Source organism: Passer montanus, unplaced genomic scaffold (assembly GCF_014805655.1).
Source record: "Passer montanus isolate IOZ18808 unplaced genomic scaffold, ASM1480565v1 scaffold35, whole genome shotgun sequence".
Lineage (NCBI taxonomy): Eukaryota > Metazoa > Chordata > Aves > Passeriformes > Passeridae > Passer > Passer montanus.
Window position 1 is genome coordinate 4,619,355 of NW_024368263.1, and position 16,996 is coordinate 4,636,350.

At 39.7% G+C, this 16,996-nt stretch overlaps 2 protein-coding genes across 6 annotated transcripts in view; one reads left to right on the forward strand and one right to left on the reverse strand.

The window, feature by feature from the left end:
- LOC120505485 (cytochrome c oxidase assembly protein COX11, mitochondrial) overlaps positions 1-2,099 on the reverse strand; it is a 2,664-nt gene extending 565 nt beyond the window's left edge. Inside the window, 4 exon segments of the mRNA XM_039716070.1 lie at positions 295-420; positions 1,490-1,645; positions 1,712-1,982; positions 1,984-2,099. Coding sequence (XP_039572004.1) covers positions 295-420; positions 1,490-1,645; positions 1,712-1,982; positions 1,984-2,084 — 654 coding nt within the window. The 5' untranslated portion in view covers positions 2,085-2,099.
- The window catches only part of STXBP4 (syntaxin binding protein 4), a 64,835-nt gene continuing 49,912 nt past the window's right edge, over positions 2,074-16,996 (forward strand). Inside the window, exons 1-9 of one of the 5 annotated variants that reach the window (XM_039716064.1) lie at positions 2,074-2,195; positions 3,751-3,873; positions 11,033-11,106; positions 11,305-11,400; positions 11,853-11,922; positions 12,721-12,795; positions 14,710-14,795; positions 15,423-15,552; positions 16,125-16,257. In XM_039716064.1, coding sequence (XP_039571998.1) covers positions 3,836-3,873; positions 11,033-11,106; positions 11,305-11,400; positions 11,853-11,922; positions 12,721-12,795; positions 14,710-14,795; positions 15,423-15,552; positions 16,125-16,257 — 702 coding nt within the window. In that variant the 5' untranslated portion in view covers positions 2,074-2,195; positions 3,751-3,835. Of the gene's footprint in view, positions 2,364-3,750; positions 3,874-7,573; positions 7,642-11,032; positions 11,107-11,304; positions 11,401-11,852; positions 11,923-12,720; positions 12,796-14,709; positions 14,796-15,422; positions 15,553-16,124; positions 16,258-16,996 lie in introns of those variants that run through there. The other 4 variants (XM_039716065.1, XM_039716063.1, XM_039716066.1 and 1 more) reach the window with 4 other exon arrangements.

Consider the following 16,996-nt stretch of genomic DNA (forward strand, 5'->3'; position numbering starts at 1 on the left):
AGCTTTTAATGAAGTGTGTAAAGGTGTCAAGGGGCCAGGCCAGCTCACATCATTCTGCCTGCCCTCAGAGTGGTGATAACAACAGATTTTGGAGCCACTCTGATGGGATGAGCAGCTTGGTGTGAGGGCAGTAAAGCTAAGAATGAATTGATGCACTTTATCATTTGGAAAAAAAAGGTGTTTTCTTAAAATGCTGGCATATGAAGAATGTTGTCCAGGATTAAAATGCAATTTATGGGTAACCATTTTCTTTTATGTAAAGGAAAATGCAATCTTTGCTTTGTTCACACTTACTTGTATTTTATTGAAATACTGTCCTGCTTCAAAGGGGACAACGTTGTAGGTGGAGATTCCAATTATTGGTTTGTCAGTAGGATTTTTTGCTTTATAAAATGCCAGTGCAGTCTCTCCTGGTACCACCTGTATAACATAATTGTACAGTGATTTTCTTTTTTTTTTAATTCACTGCAGCCCTCCACCCCTCAAACCAAGTTATTTAGACTTTATCTAGAATTAATTTTCTCTATTACTGTTTCAAATTGGTTATTTCACATATATTTTTGATTACATGCAATTTACCTATATTCAAAATTAAAAGCTTCAATACTGTTCTGTGTATTTTTAATCTTACCCATTTTGCCTGAGTCTTCTATTATCCTCAGCAGTTCAACAGCACACAGAGCATTTTTAATATGCTGATTTAGATATGGTGTGCATTTAATTTCTGAGGTTATTCTTTCAGTACTGGACTCAGAAACTATTACGAAGCACAACTCCTTATTTTGAGAACTAATTTGAAACAGAAAAGTTAATTTGTGATTTTTTTAAATAGTAAGAAAAAGTTCCTATAAGGACAGGGCAATAGGAGAAACAGTACAGATTTAGATATACTGTTATACTGTATATTTTTAAGTATATATGTATATATACACGCACACTTTTATGGTGTATGTACAATGTGCATGTGATGTATATACCATAAAGTATATACATAACTATAGTTTCAATAACTTTCCATAGTTTAATGGGGTGGCAGAGGGACAGCTACACACAATGTCCTGTAAAAAGGACATTGCTGTGCTGGAGCATGTCCAGCAAAGGGCAACAAAGCTGGTGGAAGTTCTAGAGAACACGTCTGGGGTTGTTCAGTCTCAAAGCAGAGGAGGCTCTAGTGGAACATGACTGCTCTCTGGAACTACTGCCAACAGGAGCTGGGGATCAGCCCCTCTGCCCTGCCTGCGCTGAGAGCACCGAGGAAACGGCCTTGGGATGAGACAGAGGAGACTGCCATTAGACATTAGAAACATTTTCCACTGTTGGTGTAATCAGCTTTGGAAAGGGCTGCCCAGGGAGGTGGTGGAGTGCCCATCCCTCGAGCTGCTCAAGGGGATCCGGACCTGCTGTGGGTGCTGTTTTGTGGCTGCAGTGACCCTAAAGGCCTCTCCCAGCCGTGACCGCGGCTCCGCGCGGGGGGAAGGCGGCGACTCACGTAGATCTCGCTCTGCTGCGGTTTGAAGTTCCACTGGATGCTGGCGTGCGTGTCGGCGTTGAACGTGACCCTGATGAGCCGGTCCCGCACGGGCTCCATGCGCTCGATCTGCTCCGCGCCGCGCCCCGTGCCCGCCGTCCCGCCGAGCCCCGTGGCCTGTCAGGGAAGGGCAGTGAGGGCCCCGCGCCCGCGGAACCGGCGCCGGCCGCGGGCCCCCCGTACCTGGCAGTAGAGGCGGTAGAGCGGCACGGCCGCGTACGACAGCCCCACCATGCCCACGGCCGCCGCCGCGATGTAGCCCACGGCCGAGCGGTTCCGGCGGCGCCACTCCTCCTCCTGCTGCCGGGTGAAGGGGTTGGAGCCCCGCACGCCGCGGGCCCCGCAGAGCCCGGGCCGCGGCAAGGCCCCGAGCCGCAGCCCGCGGGCACAGCGCGCCCAGCCCCGCCCGCACAGCGCCATGGCCGCAGCGCGAGGGCTTTCGGGACGGGCGGCCGGGGAACGGGGAGGGAATAGGGCGGGACGGGGGTGGGAACAGGGCAGGAGAAGAGGAGGAGAAAGAGGGAAGGTAGAGGGCGGGGGCGGGCCGAGCCGCCATCGCATCCTTGCCTTCTGCGCCCCCTCAGAGCGCATTGAGTGAGGGGGTCCCGGCGGAGCCGCCCCCTCCTCGCCCGGCAGCGGGACGGCTCGGGCGCAGGTTGTGTACGAGGTAACTGGAGTAGCCCACAGGCCGGCGGGGTTCCGCGGCTCCGGTCCCGCACCGGCTGGGCTGTGCTGGACGGGAGTGGCACCGAAAGACCACCGGGAGCGGCGGTGTTCCCGCAGGTTCACCGCTCCGGAGGTGCCTGGTACCGCAGGGATCACCCGGCTCCCGCAGGTATCTGGTTGTCCCTCAGGTATCTGGGTGTCCCTCAGGTGGCTCCGCGCTGGCGGACGCTGGGTGCGGGGCTGCTCCGGGTGGTCCTTCCGGGGCCTGCAGTTTCTCCCCTTTTGTAGACACTTAACACGTTGTTTTGTTTGTTCCTTCGGTGCTCTGCTTCTCGTTATTTTCATTTCTAGGGATTTGGTTTTGTTCAGGCAGAGTGCGGGGCTGCTCCGGGTGGTCCTTCCGGGGCCTGCAGTTTCTCCCTTTTGTAGACACTTAACACTCGTTATTTTGTTTGTTCCTTTTTTTTTTTTTCCCCCTCCGGTGCTCTGCTTCTCGTTATTTTCATTTCTAGGGATTTGGTTTTGTTCAGGCAGAGATACTGACACTCTGCAAAGGTAGCGAGCGCTGTTAGTAAACAGCAGTAACCTGAGGACGGGCAAAGTGGGGCAAGTTCACAAACAATAGTTTTTCACACGCACTGTAATAAACTTTGCTGTAGCATTACTTGTATTTACTGCTTTAGAGCTATGTACCTCTTCTGTGGTGGTTCCAGTAAGGTGAATTACACAAAGACTGGCAGCTCCTGGTACTTCATTTTCCATATTGAATAAGAGAATGATACAGGCTCAGTGTAGCCATACTGTGTTATTTCCCCTGTCTTCAGATGATTTTTTGGCTCTTCAGTGAGCAAAACCTGAAAATGTTTGCTGCAGGAGCATTTGTGGCATTCCAGCGTGGATTTAACATCTTTTTCACCCAAGAAGTACAGACATGCAGGAATTGGAGTGGTTTTGTGGAGGCTCACACTGCACCTGGGGGTTCTGCTGTATCTTGGCCAGGGTCTGTGGGGTGACATTGGTGCCAGGAGCACCTGAACTGGCTTTGCTTTGTGTTGGGAGAGTTCCTTGCCCCTCTTGTTTTGGAAATAATTCCTGTTCTGGGTTGTGGCATGTGAGGGTTCAGCCGTGCACCGCACAAGGTCAGGAAGATTTCCTGCTGCTGATACAAATGGATATTTTTTGCATTAATGCTTTTTTAGCAGTTTATGAAATTATTGTAGTTCAGTACATCTGGGGTTGTGTTTCCTGTCAACCTGTTGTATGTACTAATAGAAATACAGTGTGAATTTCTGGAGGCTTTTGCTACATTAGTGGTATGTAAACTCATTTTGTGTGTTTTGGCCTGTTCCATGTACATTGTGTGAGAAGTTCAGAGACACTAAATACCAGAGAGTAAGTAAAAAAAAAAAAAAAACCATGAGACAACAAGACACACAAAACACCATTCCCTTTCCAAGTAACTTTAAATGAAAAAAAAACCAAAAGAATTGTCTTTGCCTTTAGCACTTATGTTACATAATCCTAGAATTGTAATCTGTTTTTTTTTCCTATTTTAGAAGATTTTGATCCTGGGTAGAAGCCTCTTCTTCATATGTCAGAACTCTTCCTTTGAACTTTTATTTTAGTAGTGCTTCTAAGAAGATGTCCAGTGCAGATCCCCTCACAAATACAGAGAAGGAGTAAGTACTTTTTTTCCCTAGATGCAGAAATACAATTGATGGATTATAATATTAAAATTTTTGCCGTGTCATTAGTCTTGATGAAGACTTAAAGAAAAATAACTTGCATATTAAAGCAGTCTGCAGTAACACTGTAGGAAAGTTGACACCAACACCAGTGAATTTACACTTTAAGGGAGGAATTGTCCCTTAAGCTTTTCATTAATTTAATCTGCACTTGGTTAGAACTAGTTTTGTAGAGATAAAATCCTGCATAGAGATTTCTTAATCTGTTGCTTCTGAACTATGAAAACATACTTGCATATAGTGGATAACATCTGGGGTACCTGCAGTAGCATAAGACTGGGGGTTTTGTATTACAGTGCATTAGTTTTTCAGAATACTCTGTCTCTATGCCTTTAATATTTTATATGTAGTACTTAGGAACCATCATATTTTTACCAGTGTCACAGGATATAAAAAAATATGTTCATTCTAAGAAACATAGTCTTATCCACTAAGAGTTGGATCACATTCTAAATGTCAAACATGGATTCAGTCATGATTGAAAAGTGTAACTCCAGACCCTCTCCAAATTGCCAAATAACCATGCCAATGCTGTCATCAAAACCAGAATTAAAACCAGGCACAGGCAGCTCTTGCTGGACTTACCATGTTTGCTGTACTTGTGCAATAGAATCCAGCAAAGAGTATTCAGAAGAAAAATAAAAAAAATTAACATAGATTTAGAATTATGCCACCTCTTAAATAACTTGATGGGTTAGAAAAGAAAAACCACAGAACATTAAAAAAGCTAACTTGCTTTTTACTGGGACCTGGAGAAGCCAAAACTCTGCTTGTCTGATGGAAATTCAGGGTGTGTGATCTCAAAGATACATCTTTCAGACAGCTGTGGCTTGCTAGAGTCATGTGAAAGATGAGTAGTTTTTAGCTCACTGTATTCCAAAGTTGATTTTTCACATTAGAGATGAACAGGAAAGGCACCTAAAACTGCACTTCAGCTGCATGCTGATGGCAGGCTGTAATTTTCTGTACTTTTATTTCTTGTAGGAGATGATGCTTCCCAGAATGGACTTGGTTATATGTTAACTGAGGTTTACCTGAACTTTAAATCATACCTTTCTTCTCTGTGCAGGGGCTTAGCCTCAAACCATTCATGCTTCTCCAAAATTACAATGTTGCCCAAGCTTTTTTTAGGCTTAACAGTTGCTGTATAATGACTTATGTTTTCTTTTAAACTTTATAGCCTAATCAGCAGAATGTATTTTGAATAATGAGTGGGTTTGGATGGATCACATCGAGTGCTCATCCATGCTGTATGATACAGCATTCCTTTGCCCACGGTCCTTAAAATCTGAATTTGAGGTTGGTGAAGCTGAAAAGCTACAGTAGTATAATGGATTTGTATAGGATTTTTGTGGAAGGCCTTTGGTTTATTCATAACAAAAAAGATGTTGTGAATCGAACTTCCAAAGATTCTGCAGATCTTTTTGTCATCTTCTAAATTATCATGTAATCCATTTCAGTTGCTAAAGCATTGCAAAACTTCCCTTGGGAAAAACAAGTTGTAATTACAAATGTTGCCAGAATGGAATAGTTTCCCAGCTGCTTGGAAATTAATCTTATTTAACAACAAATAACAACTCTTGAAGATTTAGTCTTACTTATTTATACTAAATTTCATGGAGTTTTGAGTTGCAATTTTCCTAGATCTTTCTGGAAGTAAAAAGTAATTTGTGTTTCTCTGAGCCCATGCTTGAAAGGCAGAGCACTTGCAAGAGAAGCAGTAATGCTGTCATTCATTAAAAGCAGCACAGCAACAGAATTTGAAGGTAAAGAGGGATAGAAGCCTTGGGGATGAGTTCAGGAAGCTGAACAAAGCACAGTTTACTTGGAAGGAGTGGAGGAACAATCTTCTCAACAAGTCATGTATTACTGGTAATAACTCTAATGAGATGAGAGCAATAAGGGTAATACTACTTTATATCTGCTTAAATTGTGTAGAAGTTTGTCATGTCTGGTTTAATCAAAATAACTTTTTCCTCTTTAACAAGGAAATTGGAGAGCCTTGAGCAAAAGGTGGATTTCTATAGCAGAAAATGTGACACTGGTTAGTCTGAGTGATGTATTTTGACAGATGCTCCTGATATTGATGCCACAAATTGAACTCCACTGGTGTTAAGTTGTTAATAAAACAGAGGTTGTTTTATTGGAGAAAATCTATTGGTACTTTATCTTCTGTAACCTTGCCTAGAGCAAATCTAATTGATATGAGACTTAAAATATCAGTGGCTTTTCTGTAATGCTGGTAACAGCAGCAGAGTGAGCTGACTGAGGAAATGCTGCAAAGGGGCAAATTTTAATCTCTGGATGGATGTGATCACTGTGCCAGTGGGCCTTCTCACTATTTGGGAACTAGGAAGGCTGCTTTATGTTCCCATTTCCATCTCTGATCTGCTCCTTAATCTGTGGTGGGTCACTCTGCCCCTTCTTTGTGTGTGTTGGAGGCTTTCAGGACTGACCACTCTCTATGAACACTGTTCAGCATGTTGTCTCTCAGCAAAGGGATCCTTTCTCTAGAAGGATTATTTGCTAATGAAACCACAGTCACTGCAGCTTTAAAAAAAAAAAAAAGATGCCTGAGATAAGCTTTTGCATTCCTGGCATAGCCGAGCCCTCCTGCTGCACCTCCAGACCTGACAGATGCTGTCTGATCACAGGGTTGCTCCTGGCTAGAGAGGATTCACCTTTCTACTTAAAGCCCTCAGTGAACACAGGGTAGTAGGCTTTCATTTCAAGCTGAAGTCTTGTTATGATCTTTTGAGAGAGGGGGAGTAGTAGGGGTACTTCTGAGGCAAGCCTGGAAGGAAACATTCATTAACCAAACTGGTGTCAATGCTCAGAATTTCTGAAAATGTGCATCTCTCTGCAAGATCGAGTATCCTATCACAGGATCTGACCTCTGGGAAAGGGGTGATACATTTGACTTCTTAAACTACATTATTCCCAGGGTAATGACATAAATTTGACAGTTTTGTCATCAAAGTACATGTCAGCTTACATTTCTAGAGAAAATAAATAACCCGGGTTCTGTGTTGATTTTTGACCACTGTATCTTGAAAGTCTAAAAATCAAGTTAGATCATGGTACAAGCCAGTCCCATGATTGAGAATGAAAAGTAATAGCATAATGGCATTTGTTTCATTAATGCTCCCTGTCTGCTTTGTTGGCTTTCCATTTTGTGTGGCTGTGCATAATGCAGTCTGCTAGGAAGATTGCTTTAGAAAGGTCATGAGTTACTGCTTTTGACCTTGTTTGCAGGGAGCATGTAAATAAATTATTAGAAGAACAGGAGGAAATAAGTTGCTTTTAATCATTGCATTTGCCTTTGGCTGCTGGGTCTAGGTTGCTTAATCACAGTGGTGTAAATTTTCCCCTTTGCATTTATCAGTCTTTAAAGTTGCTCTAAATGGCCATTTCAAAGAGAAAAAGTAAGCATTACCTCTCTAGGTGAATTAGTGCGTGTGACGCAGAGGCTTTCAGAGGAGATTAAGTAGGCAGAACGCTCAGCTGGAGCTCTGTGTTTGGGTTTTTTAGTTGTTAGCAGAAATCATCCTGCTCACAACCTTTATCCAGCTGAACTGGGAACCTCCAGTGTGTTTTGGTTGCCTTGTCCTTGTTTTTCCTGCTGTGCTGAAGGATGTCCTTGCTTTCTCCAGGGGCTGAAGATGAACCAGAGCGTTTTGATGGTCTCTCTCTCTTATACTGGTATGCTGAACCATTCAGTTCTGAGGGCATTGCTCTAGTCTGTAATTGGGCAAAGTACAGGAAAGATCATTTAAAAGCTGATAATTTTCAGCTTCTTTTCATCAACAGCCAGAGTTTATAATTTAGATTTTTGTGTGTCAAGTGATACGTGTTTTGTGAGTAAAGTGTATTATTCTCCCGTTGATAAACATAGGTAAATGTTTTCTTTGTGCACATAAATGATTATTAACTTCTCAGGAATAGAGAACAGAAGAATATCTGGAGCTGTATGTTCTGATAAGTACTAAAAGAAATAAACCCCAAAGTTGTTGAACTTCTTTGTGTATGCTGCTAAAAAGTAATAGAAGCAGGTTCATTTTAATTGCCCTTACTGCAGCATTTACATGAAATGTTGCACACTTAGTCTGTTAGCATTCCAGGACTTCAGCTGGAGTGTTGAGTTTAGTATTTTTTAGTATAAGAAGGTTATAGTGTACGTTTTGGTGAGTTTTACTTGTTTATTTCATCTCTTGTCTCGCATCTTCTCTATGTGCTAAAACCTCCCTTACAGGTACTTTTGCCTGACCTCAAAAAATGAGTAGCAACATCAGATTATTTAACTTTCATCTTTTTTCTGCAAAAATCATCGAATTTTTTTGTTACTACTGTCAACTGGTTTAGAAGGCTGTTTCCTTATTTATACTGTTAAGCATGATTCTAAAGCTCTGGGAGAAATATTCTAACATTTCACGAATACTGAAATTGATGACATAAAATAAATGTTGGATGGTTGCTCAATCCAAGTCATTTTACAGTGAAATTGTTAAAGCTCTGTTTATTTTATGACTATGACAAGTAGCTTGACTTGAAGACCTATGTTATATGGGAAAAAATCCCCTAATACTGAAAGTCAACTAGATGTGATATGTTTAACAAATTTGGGGCGTTTGAAAATCTTTGTCTTTACTTTTATGTGATAAAATAAATTTTAAACTGCATGTATTGGAGAGGTTTAAACAGACCGGAGTAAAAGTTGTAAAAGTTGTCTGTCCAAAGTGTCAGCTCTTTCTAATTGTAGGTGGCAGCATCACAATTCCAGTGTTTCAGAGATATCTTACTCCTCTCCACTGACTAAAAATAATGATTAGTTGTGTGTTCTCTGTGTCCTCTTTGTCAGAATCCATTATAGTTTCGTTAGCATCTCTCTTTTGAAAGTATTGCCAGTTACTTCTGGAAATGTAGATACTTTCCTATTAATTGTCCTGTTCTTAGATTTGATCATATTTCATTATTTTATATGCTAGTATATAAAGAGGTTCTACAATTTCTGGCAAACTCTAAACTTCAGACTTAAAGTCTGAGATTTGATCTTTTCAGATTTTGTGAAAGTAAAACCTCAGTGTCGGTTTGTGCAAGGCTGAGGTAACTTTTGTTCTTGCTTTTTAATTTTAACAAAAAAACTGCCATGTGAAAACTGCTGAGAGGGAATGGCAGAGCAAAACCAATAGCAGTAGTTCAAAAGGCAAGAGAGAAAAAAATTGAATAATTGCCTATTTTAAAGATCAGTGTACCTTGTTTAAGATTTCAGAGACTGAGACAAGTCAGGACAAAGCATGACTAGGATGCTGTCCTTCAGCCTCAGAACAAATTTGTGGGATAATTGCAGTGACAGTACTGGGTAGTAATGCAAGATACTTTGTTCTTGTCAAGGAGTAGGAGGTTGTCCAAAGGATATTTTTAAAGAAATGTTGGGCTTGGGGATTTGTTCTTCCTTTCAGGCTGTGATTAAGTAAAAGCAGTTTGGTTCACTTTTAGCCCTACAAAGGATACCTTATGCCCTGACATGTCATGGTATGGTCATGTGCAGTCCTGTCAAACACACACCAAATACACTGGGTTTTGTTATTTCTTTTTAGCTTGTGAAACAGGCTAAAATAAGAAACACGACAGTGAAAATTATATAGTGCTTGAAGCATAGGTTTACTTTTGTTTCTAAAGGTTATTAGAATTATTAGGTCTCTTCTTGTGGCCGGCCTTTCTAAAGCAAAAGCTAATTTTGCAAATACTTGGAAATAGGAGGTTTTGGGAAATTGTTGCTTTTCAGAGCTAGTGCTTATCCTTCAATAAAAAAATCCCATTCAGTTTTCTTCTAAAAACCAAAAGAACAGCAGATGTTTAGAAGCCAGATCTCTTGGCCAGTGCTAGAATTTTTAGAACATTTGAAACTTCTGGACTTCTGTCTTCCTTCTGGCACAGCACCTTTTAATGATGTACTCTGGCTTTTGCAGATGTACCCAGTTTCAGGCATAGAGTTCAGGCTGTGTGCTGGATTAGGTTGTGTGGAAGGATTTGGGTCACTGTGTCCTCCACTTTGATCTTCTTTCCCACCCTGCTAATGAATTCTTGTTGTTCCATTTCACTAGGACCCTCTAGAAAATACAGCTCTCTCTCTAATGTAGCACAATATGTAGGTCAAAGCAGAAAAACCTCTGTGGTTCTTTTGCTCTTTTCTAGAAGAGATCTGCTGGGTCTTCTCCAGAAATGTTGCAGTGAAAGGACAGAGGACGTATAATATAACTAACATTTTTTTTACCCATAATTCATCTACATGAAAATAAAACCTGGTAAAGGGTAATCTGGATTTATTTCCATTCTTAATACTCTGCGTTCTCAGAGCAGTGTGCTGGTCATGGGTCTGATGAAACTGTAAATTCAGGTTTCAAAGCTCTAATTTTACTTTGTATTCTTTTAAAATGCTGTTTCATGATCAACTGCCATCAAAATATTTCTCTGCCTTTAGACAATTCCAAGTGCCATCCTGTTATTTTCCCTTGGGGTGGGAAGGTACACAGAGGATCAGGCAAAAGAGTTTGGAAAGAAACCTTTTTTACAACAGAGAAAGAAATCAATGTTGAGTGAAGAAATTAGGAGATTTGGGAAAATATTATGTCCATAAATATAAAAAATTATATTTTAGATATCTTAGGAAATAATTTCATGCACTGGCTTAGGTGTGCTTTTGTTCAAATATTCATTACCTAATGAAAACTGGTGTTTTTCTTGCCTAAAGGTAAGAAAAGGTGGACCAGCTTGTGGAATTTTTTTTGTATTTAATCACAATCTTTTTATTACACAAAGTGGGATTCACAGTTCAAAGCCTGAAGTGCTTTGGGGGAAAAGGAAGTAAATTCTGTATATTTATTGTACCTTTGCATCTGATATTTGTGATGAACAGATTGAGTTTTGGCTGGGGAGATGGTGGCTTCGAGATACCAAACAGTATGAAGTTGTCAGTGGAGAAAGTTGGTTTGGGTTTGTATTTGAGTTGAAAACACAGTCACTGTCATTTATTTTCTGTTAATATAGCTCTGTCTCATTTCTGTAACTTAATTCCTTTTATTTTATTCCATAGGACCATCATGGGCCCTCATGGAATTAATCGAGCTGTTCACCGCATCTCTTTCTCCGATTGCCAGAATGGATTAGGTAACTGAGATTGCACCTTCTGTTATTCTGAGTAAATCAAACCTAAAAACACATTTGCCAGCTCATACCTGGCATCAGGAAAGTTTATTTGGCTTTCATGGATTTGACTGCAAATACATTTAGCACAATAGAATAACCAATTCCAACCACAGGTGGAATAACCAGTTTTTCACTTTTGTCTTTTTGTTTGTTGTTCAGGAGTTAAAATTATTGGAGGTTATCGGGCACAAACAGCAGAAGATTATGGGATTTTCATAAAGAGAATTCTACCTGGGGGGGTGGCTGCCGTAGATAGTAAGTAATTTTAACTTTTTTGGCTACAAATACACTGCATATAAAAAGCTGTCAGAAGAAGTCTTTATTTTACTTTGTGGGTAAGGATATTTAAAATAGTATGGTTTAGTCAGGTTCTCTGAGGTTTTAGTTTACTTTAATATAGTAAAACTTTAAGACTGTAAAATATAAATTCTAGTCTCAAAAATATTTATGCTGTGTGTAAATAATACAAATAGCTAAATGACAGTTAGTTTTACTGGCTGTTCTGTTGTTAGTAAGACTGATTATAGGTTCTAGTCTTATCTCAATTATCTGTCTTACTTAAGATCAGGTGCCAGGAGTCATAAAGTTGTTTAATGCATTAAGTCACATAAAATTGAAAGGAAAAGTCCTGGGTTAATACCTGGTTTTATACAATATGTTCACCATTTTCTTGTTGGTTCATCAGTCACTGTTGGTTTCATTTAAAGGCCGTTTGCTCACTGGGGACCTAATTCTGGATGTCAATGGAGAAAACCTGGTTGGAGTAACAAATGAAAGGTACTGATTCCTGAATGTTCATTGGAGCTTGGAATGTTATACATGGATTCTTTTGGACACTGTCAGTGACTTGAAGAGCACAGCTCCCATGAGATCTTTGGAGTTCAACTCACAAGTAATTTGTCCTGTAAATCTAATTCAGCAAAACTGTTGTAGAAAAGTGAAGGACTTTATATGCTTCTGTAACAGCAGAATCAGCTGGTTTCTTAATGACACAGATTACAGAATGTGTGTGAAAAGAGCAGTAGAAGCTGTTAATACAGCTATCTGCTGGTTCTGTACTGATGAATGTAAATGGGGGCAGCAATCATGTAATGGCACAATGAAGGGGAAAGAAAAAGCTGTAGATGGTTTTTGTAGCTGGATCTGTAGAGATCAGTGCAGCTTTCAGTGCTGGAGATGGAGATTGAAAATGCCAAGGAAAATTGCTATGTGTATTGCTGAGGGAGATTCTGAGCCAGGCACTCCTGAGCAGTAGCTTTTATTGGGCTGGGCTGTTAATCCTGAGGGAGGCTCAGGAAGGCAGCAGAGTGCCCCCAGGAGGGATGGGGACAGAAGGGGGGGGAAAGAGAGGTCAGTCCCAGTTTATTGCTGTCAGCAGATGCACCACAGCCTGTGTTTTGCTCCATTCCCTGGCACTCACTTAAGTTATGCTGCTGCCAAGCTCTTTTCTTTGTACCTGGCCATGAAAATTATTAACTACCTTAGCAATTTGTCCATTTTCCTGCTCTTCTAGCACTGCTTACTTCTTGCCTACACCCTGGTATATTTATTTGGCCTTTTTCTGCCCCTTTCTAGGGCTGTTGACATCTTGAGAACAGCATCAGCCTCTAATCACATGTCTCTGCTCGTTGCTAGAGATGAAGAAGCAAAGTAAGTGAAAAATGGTTTTAACCTCAAAACTGATAAAAGTCCACTGCTGTATCTCAGGGCGGGTGGGTGGGCTTGCATGTATTTTTATTTCAGATTAGTTTTAATTGCAGAATTGCACCACATGTCACATTTTTCTGTGTGTTTTGATGCCAGTTCATTCTGAGATCACTTGCATCAATCACTTCACGTAGCAAGCTCAGGCCAACTTCAGTTTAAAGAGGAGGCTTGTTATGTTTACAGCTAATACCATTAAAATTATCTGCTGTGATAATTTTAAAATAATGAAAAATGAGGCATCTGGTAGAGCTACCACAAAACTATAAGATTTAAACTTGTCTTGCCTTCTGACAAAAGGCAGATTCAGTTGGTTTTTTCCCCTCAGAAGTTTGATTTTCAATTTCTAATGTGCTTTGAATAGTTTGGATAAGTAGGTTAAGCTATTCACTGCAGCAGGCAGTCTAAAGTATATTCATTTTAAGGACATTTATGTTACATATTGCTTTAACCTGGCTGATGAAAGTTAAGCATATAAACCAATATTGGCAGAGAGTCATCAGCAATGTGACAAACCAGATCTGTATCCCCTTTCGACTTAAATCTCAGGAGAAAACAGCTGTTATGTAACTATTTTTTTATAATCACTGCAAGAATATCTGCTGTTATTTGCCTTTCCTGAGATGCTCCACTTCCAGAGTAATCTCCCCATAAAGGATTTCTCTCTAAATTCCTTTAGCCTTTTGTCCAAGTTAAGCCTCCTCTTTCTGTTCCTTCATTTTTTTGTATTTGACAGACATCTCAATCACTATGTGGCCTCTGATCTCTCCTTTTTTTCAGACTGCCTAGATATATGTGAGGTCCACTCTTAATCTGCTTTTATCTAAAGCATACTGGCCTAGTTCCTGTAAACTCCTTGAATAATTAAAATCCATCAGTCCTTTAACCACTCTGCGGGGGAAGTGCAGTGGCCTGGGCAGAATTTACCACTCCATGCAGTCCCTCAGCAGCCACCTTTTGACTGTACATTCTGTGCTTAAAGATTATTTGATTTACATTCAGCTGTGTTTATGTTTAAACACAGCCAGCATTAGTACAATAAATGTTGTTTTTGAACAACCTTCAGAAGTCAAACTGGAATGACCTGGGAAATACTTTCCTTTCAGTCAGTTAATTTCTTTTCTCTCTGACTAATTCTGTAATATTAATTTGGTGATGTTTCTAACTTACATCACTCTATTTATATCTTTTAAATCAGTTATCACTGTGGTAATCAGAGCTCAGATTATAAACATTTATCTTAAATTAGGCTGGATTCAATATCAGATGAATCAAGTGTTTTTGTATTCTCTTTAATGCCTGTCACAAGATGTAATCTTTGCCTGCCTGTTACAATATGATTGGTGTCTGCATGGAATTTCTGCTTTTGACTTTTAGTAGTTAACAAATATTTCTCTGTCCTCTTGTTTGTAAGGAGCTATATCTTTGTCAGTCTGTTCTGGGTTCTTGTTCAGTGTATTTGAACTAAAAGCATTCTTTAAAAACATGATTATGCTATAGGTGTATAATCTCATTCCCTCTAATATAAATAAATTGTTCTGGAGCTTGGTAGTACCACTTTCTTATTATCTGTAGTTGATTATATGACAAGTTTTTAAAGTTTTGTAATTCAGGGTAAAGAGAGGTAAAAAATAAAGCTTTTGTACCAACAGTCCATTTTGTCCGTAGTCTGTTGTTTTCCCATCTTTATCATGCATTACGTGATATTTTTTTTTGCCTTTTCTGACCATTTGACAGGGCTTTCCTCTTTCAGTGGAGGCTGAGCTTCCTTCTCTGAGGAGGACCTGTTGTTCAGTACGAGCAGTGCAGGTTTCACAGGGTCCATTCAAACTGACAAATAAAATCTTTTTATTGGCACAGGAAAGAATTTCATGACCTAATGGATAAGTATGGCTCTCACAGTGACACAACATCTGCAAGAACTTCTCCAACACATCAGTTAGCTGGTGAGAGATTAATTCCCAGCCTGAAACAATCCTGGGGGGCAAAAATCAGCCTTGGGTGGAGTAGAAACTTGAACTTAAAATTCCTTATTTTAGGGGAGGTGTATTGGAGGAAGTGGCTAAAAGTCAGACAAAACACACATGTACCTTGAGGAATTTGTGTGTTAGTTTCCCCAGCTCTTTAAATAAATATACTGGTATCGACTTTCAATTTTAATTAATTATTTATGTGGAAGGTTTTTGGTATTATGTGGTGAGCTGTGCCACAAAATGCTAATAAAAATTTGATCTAGAACACTATAAATTGTAATCTTTCTGAAACCTCTGCCTAATTAGGATGCCTTTATATAGCATGGGGGATTGGTCTGTTTTGTATTTTGCATCCAATTTGTAAAAAATCATCACTTGTTAAGTTTTTAAAAATTATTCCAGGAACTCTGGGTGGTTCTCAGTTCTTAACTGTGCAGGCATTTTTTTGGTTGTCTGATTGCTTAGTTTGTCTGTTCTCCAATATTAAAATAGTCTTCTATTTACTGAACTGAACTTCCTTACATGAGCTGAAATTTTGTGCTTTTTCCCAAATGTGGTTTTTTATTTAGTTATTTATATTATTATATCTTTTTTTTAAAGCAAAATCTAGAGACAGCCTTTCTTCTGGGTCATCCTCAAGGTCACAGAGTCCTCAGTTGCATCCGAAGGATAACATCAGCAGCAGCAGCAGCAGAAATTCTGTCCCACCACCATCCCCAAAGCTTCCAAAGTAATCTCCAAAGCTGACTGTGCCTCTCTTGTGGGAGCTGCAGGAAATGCTGTTGTTTGGCTAGTCAGGAAAATTTGGGCTGAGCCCTAAGTCTTGAAGTTTGGTTTTATATTTTAACTTCTAGTCCTGTAGCTCATAATACCATCAACATTGCAGACTAATAAGTTTTTTTTTTCTATTTATTTATTGTTTATGTGGCAGAAGAAGAGATTTAATCAGGTTAATTTTTTTTGTGTCTTCTAATGAATTAATGTTCCTTGTTTATGTGTACCCAGATACTCCCATAAGCCTTGGGATATAGTGTATATCTGTATGTAGTAGAGAGGAGTTTTTAGCCTTGTAAAATAGAGTATAAATTATTTTTGTAATTGTCAGAAGTGCCTGAAATCAGAGGTTGCTGATTTTGTTGTAAATAGTGTAATATTTGAACACTGAGATTAAATTTCTAATATTCCTATTTGTTACTGTAATACATACTTGCAAAACCTGTAAGATAAAATAAGTCACTGCTTCAGTCTTTATTATCTAGTTCTGTGAAGTAATTCTGTTTTTCTTTCTCTTTGTGCCTCTAGTGACAGTGCATTTCAGATTATCTCTGTTTGCAAAGGAACAAGCCTAGGTTTGAATATTGTGGGAGGAATTAACAGAAATGAAGGGCCTTTGGTATATATTCAAGAAATTATCCCTGGTGGTGATTGCCATAAGGTAAAGACCTTTTTTCCCTTCCTTCCCCTTCAGACACCTGTATTTTTGCCTTAATTGCTTTGGTAAGCTACATCTGCAGTCATATTTTAAATACAAAATGTGTTTGTGTTCCTCCTTGCCTTCTCTTTTAACAGAATTACCTCACTACACTGTAACAGAGTTACACGGTAATGAAAATTTATTCCTAAGTTCATTTGAGGTAAATGAGGATCTTATTCCTCAGTTTATGTATGAGAAGGTACAAAACTGACTTCTATAAGAGATTGCATGATGCAAGGTAAATCAGGAATGATGGGACAGAGCTACAGATTGCACCTCTTTTTGTTTCTTGGACATTCAAAAAATCGTATTTCCCTGAGACTTAATTTAGATGGATCCTTGCAGTTGGAAATCATTGTGTAGGCAAATCAGAAAAAATAAATTCAGAAAGTGCAGACTAATAAAATGTATGAATTGGTGTTGATTACTGTTTTAATTTGTGACGAATGCAGTATGTAAATCAGGGGGATTTGTCAGTGTACAAAGTAAATAAATAATGTAGTTGCCTGGTTCAGGTACACAGAACTGTTTATCCAAGTGTCTCCTCTGGCATCCTGAGTAATTATGGTTATTTGGAAGTGTAGATAATCAGCCTTTGCCTCTGACCCAGCAAGAAGGGACAAGCTCAATTCATGAGCAGTGGGTTTTGTCCCCAGGCAGTTTATAACTATTTCTTACTGAATTTTGTAGACTAGTTTAA